We start from the raw sequence: 10,632 nt of genomic DNA on the forward strand, positions 1-10,632 counted from the left end.
GCTTTCCTTTATCTGACTTGAGAGGGAAAGTGAATCAGGAAAGAGTAAGCCAACAATCCTCTCAAGGGTGGCTTGGGAGAAGCACATCTTCAGGGTTTAAACTGATGCAGAACATCTGAACGCAAGGCCTTGGGGGCCATGAGGCGGAGAAGCGCGGACACAGGGTCAGTAACGGTCTGAGCTGCATTTCCCTTAAATTCTCTTCTGGAAGCGTCGCCAGCTCTGGGAGCAAAGCACCCGCCACGCCCCTGCTACCCGCCCTTCGCGTGCAGTGGACTACATTCCCCAGAATACCCCGTATCTCTCCTCGCAGAGCGCCAGTAGGCGCTTATGACGTCATCAGCAGGCGCGCGGTTTAGATTCCACTGATGTCGTGGCGCTTTGGGGCAAGAAGTTGGTTCTCCTCCTGACCCTGGGACGGAAGTCGCGGTCTGGGTGACCCCTGACCCTTTCCGATCCAGTCCCCTTTCGCCTGCCGTTTCGCTCACTACTCTGTCGGGATGAGGCGTGCAGGCCTGGGTAAGAAGAGGGCTTTTTGAAGTTTGGGGACCCTAACACCGAGCTTACGAGCGCAGGGGCGGGGACGAAAGCTGGACGAGTCTCCTGTTACTGGCGTTTGGGCCGTAAAGTGGGGAGGTCGGGTGGGGGTCTTCGGTGGCTGTGCGAACTGGAAACACATCGTATGTCCCAGTCCAGGAGTTTCCTTAAGTTTGATTCAGACTCAAGTTTAGATGAGAGGTTAGAATGGTGGAAAATTAGGAGTGCGGTGTTTACAGCTGCCACCTCGTTCGGGAGTCGAGGTGTGTGTGTTTAAGTGTTTTGACTGTCTGAGCTGTGGTTATGGGAACTGCAGTGTTTCGCTCAGCCCAGTTTTAGTTTCTCCTTCTCTACTGATCATGAGTGGATTTTAGTTTCTTTAGAAGCGAAACTGAAGAGTGGGTGTTGCCTGCTAACCATTACCAATGATAGACTGGTGGCAGGGAGTTACAAAGGTAAAAGTTTGTGTCATAAGTGTTGAAAGCCCTGGTGTGTAAGGTTGGGGTAAAAGGCGATTTCACCTAGAGCATCTCTTCTGTGAACCTTTTTCCACTGGTGAAAAAGTAGACTATAGGAAGGATTAATTACTTAACTGTGTTCTTGATGGGTGGGGGTAGGGAGCAGGCATTCTAAGCAGCAAGAATAAATTAGGCCCCAAACGATTGAAGAGACCCTTATAATAACACAGAAATACTAGAATAGCATTTTCTGGTTCTGAAACTATTACGAGATGGTTTAAAAAGAAGAAAATTGCTCAAAGGGCAGTATACTTGAGTAAATATATGAAACATTTGAAAAAAGATACAATATTTCCATTATCACGGAAGGAGAAAAATAAGTACTTCAAAATTGTTAGATATTTAAAGTCAGTAAAACTTGAGAGTAAATATATGTTGATTAATACATCATAGTATAGCAACGGGTTTTTAAAATGTTTTTAATGAAAATTTGAATAATAGAAACCAGGTGGGAGGTGGGTAAATTGGAGAGGAAAAAAAGTAGTTTCAAACAAGTTCAGTTTCACATGCCTAAATGTTTTTTACAGCAAACATTTATTGTGTCATTTAGTAAGTTCTAGCTGTGTAGTCAGTTGTCCCCGTTTGTATTTCCCAAATTTCTAGTCTAGCTGAAGAGCAGGGAAATGTGCAAAGTGAATTACGATACAAGACGGTAGCTATACATCTACAAGAACAGAGTGAAATTCTCAGAGACTTGAGAGGTAGATCACTGTATTCTTTGTGGAAACGTTGCATTTCTAACTAGACCTTGAGTAGTAGAGTGGAGAAGGTAAGTTCCAGATGGGAGGATGACTAAAAGGAAAAGAAACATAGGGCTAGCCGCGGATTTAGCTCAGTGTGCCACCACCTGTCTTGCAAGCAGAGTTCCATCCCCCATACACACACACACACACACACACACACACACACACACACACACACACAATCCAGAAATATAGGGTTAGAATTATGAATGAAGTTTCCAAGATATTGTGATTAAGTCAGTTTGATTGAAGTACAAGGCATGAGAAGACCCAGCTGCGGAGATCTTTGCCTGCCAGGCCGTGGGATTTACATGTTATTAATAGGCCATTGGCCTATTTGATAATTACCGTGCTGCGATATGCTTTGTTAAATTGCAGGAAAGGGAACTGAGAAGGAGTGATTTCCAGCCCTGAGTGTATATTAGAATTATCTAGGATGCTTTAATAAAAGTATTACCTGGATTCCAGCCCAGATCAACCAAATTAGAATTTCTAGGATAGAGTCCTCCCACCTTTTGAGAAGTTTCCCAGTTATTAAGATGTGATTACTTATATGAGTGTTGCTATAATTTACATTGGTGTAAAGCTTTTTCTTTTTTTTTAAGTATCAGTGTGTATTGATCTGGAGTTTTAAATTTGGAATAACGGTGAATGTGGTAGATACTCTGCAGACGCTGTCACACTTCACATGCATTGCTACATGATTTGCTTCAGTTATTGATAGAACTTACCCAAAAGAAGCAGCATTTGTCCAAATTGACAAAGGCTGAGGATGCTCTTCAGCCCTCCTTAGCTTTTCTACAACTGTTCTTAGCAGTAATTCACACAAAAAGTATTAGCTGAGTTGGAATAGTAACTTTAGCTCTTTATTTTTCTCTACATCGGGGGTAGGTGACAGTTTGAGTGAAGGTCGTATCTTAGAAATGAATGTGCTTTGGAAGATTTCTGTAAATGAGAATTTTACTTCAGAAGTGCAATGTTATAGAAGAATTCTAAAATTAAGATAGACAAAAGGAGCCAAAGAAAAGAAGCCCCAAAATCATCAATTTAGGTGAATTCATTGATGAAACTGTCGAGTGATTAAAGTCAACCAGTCAATTATTTTTTGGGCAAATGTTAATGTAAGTGGCTTCTTAGTCACGTAAAATAAGTAGAATGCATTGTTCTTTAAGGGCCTTGGGCCATATTAATATAGAATTTACAGAGTAGTACTGGTTTTAATAGATCAAGAATTCATTTATTTTGTTTTGTTTTTTATTAGTACATGTTTGCAGTACATAATGATTATGTTCCCCATGGGAGATGTGTACATATGCATAACACGTCCCTACCCATGTTTATAGCAGCACAATTTATAATAGCTAAAACCTGGAAGCAGCCCATATGCCCATCAACAGAGAATTCATTTTTAAGTGATAATTTTAATTGTTAAGTAGGGGGAAATTAGCATGTCCAGTCCTTGAGTTCTTAATTTCTTTTTTTTTTTTTTTGGTACCGGGGATTGAACTCGGGTCCTTGCGCTTGCAAGGCAGGCCACCGAACCTCTGAGCTAAATCCCCGCCCCTTAATTTTTTTAATAATACATTTTGAGGATTTAAGAGATACTGTGGCAGCAGCTGAAGGAAAGTTTGAGTGAAGCAGCTCTCTCCTTTGTTTGGAATAAACTTTCTTAGGATTTTGTGGTGGTGGAAATTGGATAGGTTAGATGTCTACTGCATATGAAGTGCATATTCGACACAGGAAGATAAAGTACGAGGCACTGTTTCTGTACTCGGAGAAGTGTGTATGATTCCATTCTTGACAAAGTTGAGTAACAGTAAATTCAAATTCTGTTCTTATTGAGTTTATTTACATACATTCACTGAGTGTGCCTTACTTTTTGTGTGTGTATGTGTGTGTTTATGGGGACATACAGTGTTGAGTGAACTGAACTTACTTTCTGCCCTACTAGTACAATCTAGAGAGCAATAGTGGTGGTATAGTCAAAACTATGAATTCAGGAGATTTGCCTCTTAGAGAAAATGAAATCTGTACTGTGCCTTGAGAGAGCTTCCTGTTCACACCTTGAGCATCCTGCACTAACTGCCACACTCTTTCCTTCCAGCTCTTACTATCACTCTCCTCCATCTGGTCTTTGGCTTACGGATGACTCTAATTTTAACATTATTTTTTTTCCCTGTCTTCTTAGTGCACCATTGAATCTGTTTCAAACCCTGTACAGTTAGTCCCCATAAACCACATCTTAAATCACTTTTTTTGTTAAGCAGTCTCAACTTCTGGGGTCTCTGTTCTTCTGCAGCCTACCATTATAAACCTCTAACTGTAGTTCATTTAAGCAGTGTGGCTCCTCAGAGGCTGAATGAGCCAGTGAGCCCTTCTTTAGAAAGAGCACACATCTGGCAGGATTGAAGTTACCACAGTGTATTGCTGTAGCCTGGTTTGCTTTATCCTCCTATTTATTCTGAGCAATCCTGTCACTTTTCTTATCCTCCTTACTATTTATTCCAAGTGATCGCCATTCTTTAGCAGATAGCGCCTTTGCTTCCATGACTGTGAACATTGATGGTATCAGTTACAGGGTTATGGGGACTGTATTTTCAGGGCAGCACTAGAAGATAAGCTCCAGAAAAGTAGCCCATGGAAAGAGCAATGGATACATGGTAGTTTCTCAATTATTTGTTGAAGAGTGAATAACACTCCATGAACTCTTTACTAATATTCTCCATAAGAGACTCCCCTTCTGTGTCCGAGGGATTCAACTTGTGTCCTGACTTCACTTTATCCCTCGGCTCTTTTCTGTTCAGCTCTTTAAGAGAAAGAGGTACAGTAAAAGACCATCCCTCTGCCCTGGGTTTCCCTCCCATTAGGTTATCGCTTCATAGCCAAAATACTGTAATGAGTAGTTGATGTTACTACTTGTAGATCTTTTATTAAAACCTGTGTTTTATTAAAATCTGAGCAGGGAATGTATTCTGAGTACGTATCAGTGCCGAGTTTCGTGTCTTCTGAGCAATCAGTAGGAGATCAATAAAGGAGCATTGAAGTGAACTGAATAGTCTCTGAGAGGGGGTGATGTAAAGAATTGTTCTGCTTTCTGGTTCAAAATTTTTGAAATTTATTTGGAGTATGAATATTATAGATACGCGTGGTGTGCAGTGCCCTCCGGGTTTTTGTTGTTGTTGTTTACTAACTCCTAACCTTTCAAAAATGGCTTCTGTTTTTGCTGCACAACACTTGTGGCTGTGGTCCTTGCAGGTGAAGGAGCCCCTCCTGGCAGCTATGGGAACTATGGCTATGCTAATAGTGGGTACAGTGCCTGTGAAGAAGAAAACGAGAGACTCACTGAAAGTTTGAGAAGCAAAGTAACTGCTATCAAATCTGTAAGTGTGGAGTAGGACTTCCATACATTTTAATTTCTGTATTTATGCATATGTGCTTGTCAGTAATATACTTTTATTGAGATCATAGCTTAATAAAATTAGCTACTCAAATGCGATGGCTCAGTGAGCTGTAGTTTAAAACGGACTCAAAATTTAGACCATACTTTTAGGTAGGTTAGAAAATGTAGCAAATCAAAAGATACTTTGGTTAATCTTTTTCATAAACTCCAGCTGCTACGTATTGCAATCTAAAAAACACCCTGTATTGTTTCCACTTACATCTCAAGTAGAACTGTCCTACCATCCCCAAGTAGCTGTTCTTTTTCTCTCATTTCCCAAGGTATAAATACATTTTAATCTTTCTTCTTTTCTACCTTGGAAACTCATTTCAGTCTCAGATTGTACATTCTCTCATGTTTCTCTCTCTACTTCTCTGTTTCTGTTACTACCCCTCAATTTCATAGGTGAGCCATTGGGAGAGCCTCTTAGTTCTGACCTAGGTACATATTGGCATCTTTGTAGAATATTTAAAACTGCATCCTGTACTCCGAGAAGTCTCGCATCTTCCACGATTTAGTAAACTTCACACTCGATAGCTTAATTGGATAAGTCCTCCAGAGATTAGCCCCAGCTTCACAGACCTTCCACACTTCCAGAATCTATATTGCTTTCTCCCAGACAAAGGAGAGCATTCTTTGTGTCCTCTGCAGGCTGTTGCTGTCCCACCCCCATGTTTTGCACTGTCTCTTTGCCTCAGTAATCCTCTTCTTCCTTACGTTGTCTGACATCCTACTCATCCTGGAAGGCCCTACTTTGTTGCATCCTCTCTTTCCTAAGCTTACTGTTAACCCCATCCAAAAGGAACTGTTTTCCCTATGGCGTAAAACCACTTGTATCATTTCTGTAGCATTTATTACATCGTGGTATGCATTGGAATTATTTGTATGTAAAAGAAACCCACATGTGAGGTTTTGGCTTGTATTTTCTTTTATATTCCATATAGACCCTCACACAATTATTTATTAGTGGTATTAAATTTGTATTCAATAAAGGAATTACATACCACTGCCTTTAATAGTGTATGTGATTGATTCTGTATTGCAGTACATATGCTATACACTTCTACAGCATTCAGTAGAAGCCCATGTGCCAAAACTTAACTGGTATTACATTACAATCTTTGGAAAATCAAATTGTATTCAGCCTGGAAACTGTTGTGTTCTAAAATAGTATTGTTTCTAAAATGATAATAAATCAAAAGGAGTAGATCTGTGAATGTAGTAATTGTATGATGTTGATAATTTGGAAAATAAAACATTTGGAAGAATATAAGAATTAAATACCTTTTTAAAGCAAAACTAGTGTTGCTCACTGAGACATTTTAGAAGAAAACGAGGATGTCTTAGAAATCTTTTTCCTTTTCATTAATGGAATTTGTCGAAAGTAGTTGAGTGATTTGGGCTATCTAGCTTTATGATCTGATTTGTTAAATTTCCCGGGGGTGCTCATGTTCTGATCTACAGCATTCTAATATGGTTTATTATAGCAATACATCTTATGCTTTCCACACAAATTGAGAACAGTAATTGCAATGACTTGCTAAGACAGTTGGTAGTTGATTGCATTTATTCAGATATCTTGAAAGTGAAGGCTTTGAAGAATTTATAGTATATAAAGTATTAGGTTTTGGTTTATACCACAGCCATAATTACCTATTCTTTTGTCTCTTATAGGCTCGGGTTCTTCGCTGCATTGCTTTCAGATATAGATAACATTAACTTGTAAAATTTATTTTCAATTCAATATAAAGAAAAATTATCTTAAAACTAAGTTTAGATATATATTCAGAGTAATTAAGTAGGAAATATTAAATGCTTATGTCTGGATATGAATTAGTCATATGGGCACTTCTGTATCTTTTAAGATACAAGGAGGAAGCCAGGGATTTAGCTCAGCGGTTCGGTGGCCTGCCTTGCAAGAGCAAGGACCCAAGTTCAAACCCCGGTACCAAAAAAAAAAAAATACTTTTGTATAAATAAAATATAAAACAAAGCCTGCAAATATAAAAGGATCAGAGCATTTACTACAATTAAGTCAGAATTGACTAAACAGATCAGAATGGAGAGAAATATCCACAGTTAGGAGGAGTAGAAATTCCAAATTTAATTCAGTAGACAAAGTATCAGAATAGACTATTTAATATTTCTAGAATATAGTTTCATTTGAAAAAAATGCATATGTTTAACATATGACATTATTTTTTACTTTCTAACAAACCTTTGTATGAGTATTAATATATATACTTTCTTCTTTATAGCTTTCAATTGAAATAGGCCATGAAGTTAAAACTCAAAATAAATTATTAACAGAAATGGTAAGTAATTATTATTTTAACTTTAAGACACTTGATCTAATTTTCTCAAATGTAACCTGTTAACCAAGACTAAGTAAAAATTTAATTTGTGTCTATTTTGAAACAGAGTTAGAGATTATAAATCATAGATTCCTGTCCATTTGTATCTAATCAGTTTTTCATAGCTGTAAGATTTATTTTTGGCATTTTTCATCCTGCTTAGAAAAACCTTCATAGATCTCAGTAGCCTGAGAGCCCTTTCTCTCTATGTAAGGTGAGCCACATATTCACTTTTCTCGTTAGAGGCCTCTTGGATTCACCAATGTTTGTTTTGTGTGTCAAACTTCTCCGGACCTTCCCTTTTCCTCTACATATTTTAAAAATTGTACTTTTCCAAAATCAGTAAGGAACTAAGCTTTTTACTAGAATTACCAAGAGAACGCTTGGAAAATTCACATGCCTATTTTTCACGCTTAAGTAAATGACTCTAAATTCAAAATTTCAAAGGGAGGGCTCAAGGCAAATATATTTTGAAAAAAGCTTCCTGGGTGATTCTGATGTGTAATCCTGGTGAAGAATCATAAATGTAAAGTACGTGAACTGCCCTAAGACTGAACCATGCAAAGGTCTCACATTACATCGAGATCTTTTCATCTCAGGATATTGAGATTTCTTTGAAAGTATAATATTTTTAATTTATACCTGGTCTTCTCATCTTAGGACTTCTCCAACTGTGTTTTAATATGGTGATTTTTCTTCATTCATATTTATAGCCCTTACCACATTTACCACCTCCACATGATACTCTTAGCTTTTAGTAAACTCCACTGTACTTCAGAGTTGGCTATCTAAACAAATGTGTCTTAAGAATAAAGGGAGGTTTAACTGCTAAATGTATTAAATTTTGGATGAATTCCTTTATTGGTATCAATTGTTTGACCTTGGACAGCATTGTGAAAACAAAACTGGAAGAAGTTGTGTGGAACTGTGTGCAGTACTGGCCTTTCTTGTTAATGTTTTTTCATGCATGTAATTGGAATAATACTTAAATAGTTTGCATGTTTGAATTGTTTTGTGATTAAAAGAAATGTTTAAATTGGATAATACAAGTGCTTTTATTCATTGAAAGACCTTTATTTTTGCATGGAGTACTCAGGGTGATTACCAAGATTATAAATAGGCTCCTGAATTGATTAAACACAAATCTGTCCTTTAAAATGTACTCTAATAACAGTATATTTAATTACTTGAATGTATATATGTAGAAAATTAGAATGTAAATATGATTTTTTTCCTTTCTCTCTTATAGGACTCACAATTTGATTCTACAACTGGATTTCTAGGTAAAACTATGGGAAAACTGAAGATTTTATCTAAAGGGAGCCAAACGAAGCTGTTGTGCTATATGATGTTGTTTTCATTGTTTGTCTTTTTTGTCATTTATTGGATTATTAAACTGAGGTGATGAAGTTAAGTGTGCATTTGGAATTTATTCCAACCAATGGCTTGGTATTATTTTGATAAAAATCACATCAAGACATTCCTAATTTTCAGATGGCCTTTTCCATTGAAATTTCAGTGCTCTTTGAATACCGTTTCTTATCGACTCATTTAAACTCCTATTTTCAGGGGTTTTGAGATGACCCAGAGTCAGTGGCACTACTGGTTTTCTTCCATTGTTTGCTGTCAGATTAAATAGCAGTCTAGTATCTTGTTGCTATCGTAAATAGAGGTGTAGGTTCCATTTAAGGAAACTGGTGGGAGAGGACTGGAATGCCTGGAGAGGCTGATTCTGAGCTCTTAAGTAGGGAGCCCATCTGTGATGGGATGCTAATTGTGTTTCCCGGCTGGCGTCAGCTGTGATGGTCTTTCAAGTGGTGGCGAACCAAGGAAGCCTGCTGCAGCAGGAGCAATTTGTGTTATTGCAAGCTTTAAAAGGTTCACTATCAATGGTCTGTTCCTCCATCCTCTGTTTGGTTAAAATTGGAGCCCAGTTTCTTTTTACCTGCAGCCTTCTTAATAATATTTGTCTATATGATTCCTCTTCTTTCTCCAAGGGCCTCCTTTAATAAAGTTTGTAATTTTCACATATTTCTAATAGGACCCAATATATATGTATTATCAGTATAGTTATTATTTTATAAATTCCATTGACTTGATTTATAATAGTTCTATGATTTTAAATGTTTAGGTGGGCCATTTGATTATCACTTGTGACAGAGCAATGTAAAGTTAAGTAATTGCTAATATCTGAGGGGGAATAAAGTGTCGAAGCAAAATTAATTGTCTATGTTTTATTATGTGCTCTAAATACATTGTGAAAATACTCAGGCATTGCACTTGGAGTGAAAAGGATTGTTGCTTTAATCCATTGTATTTGTTTCTAGGAAGAAAAACAGGTGGATTGTTGAGTAAAAATTGTTAAAATATTGTAAAATACTCTGTTGCTACTATTTGAGAACTTAACCTATTTATAGGCTCCAAAAATAAATTTTTATTGAAAAACATTAATTGATTTTATTGTTTCAAGTCTCTTACGTTCTTGATAAATAGTCGAGAAAAATCAGATTCTGAATAAAATCAAGCAAAGATAACATTTGTATTGTGTCAGCTTGCTTCAACCATGGCTGCAGTTTCCAGAGTCTGGTAATTCTTTATATTTTTATCAGTCCATCCTTTTATGGTTTTACTCGGTTTTCAGTTCTTTTTGTTCATCCCTCGTTATATATCAGTTGGAGTCCTGTTTTTCCTGGCTGCATTTGCCAACAGCTAGGCCTCCATTTCCTAGGTAAATCTGTTGGATCTGAGCAAGGTTAGGTGGTGTGACTGACCGGGTTTGAATAAGATGAGCATTGCTCAGGTCTGGCCCTTCACGCACTCAGTGTTGTGGGCGTTGTGTTACCTATTGCATGAGACTTCTGGGAAAGGTAGAAAAGATAAACGTAGTGGAAACTGCCTGACATGATAGTCAGTACATGTAAATAATGTCCACAGTGAATGTTCTCACTAACATTGGCAGAATTACACATCAGGAAAGTGTGTTATTTTAAAGTGAAAACAATATATTGGTTTCAGACTTGAAGTTATAAACTTTCAAGTGG

General features: G+C 37.5%; 1 protein-coding gene across 1 annotated transcript; it reads left to right on the top strand.

Annotated features, from left to right (window-relative positions):
* Nucleotides 1-343: 343 nt before the first annotated feature.
* Bet1 (Bet1 golgi vesicular membrane trafficking protein) lies at nt 344-10,007 on the top strand. The gene is made up of 4 exons (XM_010603446.1): nt 344-519; nt 5,054-5,178; nt 7,496-7,552; nt 8,841-10,007. Exons 1-4 carry the CDS (start codon nt 501-503, stop codon nt 8,994-8,996), a joined length of 357 nt encoding a protein of 118 aa, XP_010601748.1. The 5' UTR covers nt 344-500; the 3' UTR covers nt 8,997-10,007.
* Nucleotides 10,008-10,632: the final 625 nt, after the last annotated feature.

Source organism: Fukomys damarensis, unplaced genomic scaffold (assembly GCF_012274545.1).
Source record: "Fukomys damarensis isolate Sample0158 unplaced genomic scaffold, DMR_v1.0_HiC HiC_scaffold_4, whole genome shotgun sequence".
Lineage (NCBI taxonomy): Eukaryota > Metazoa > Chordata > Mammalia > Rodentia > Bathyergidae > Fukomys > Fukomys damarensis.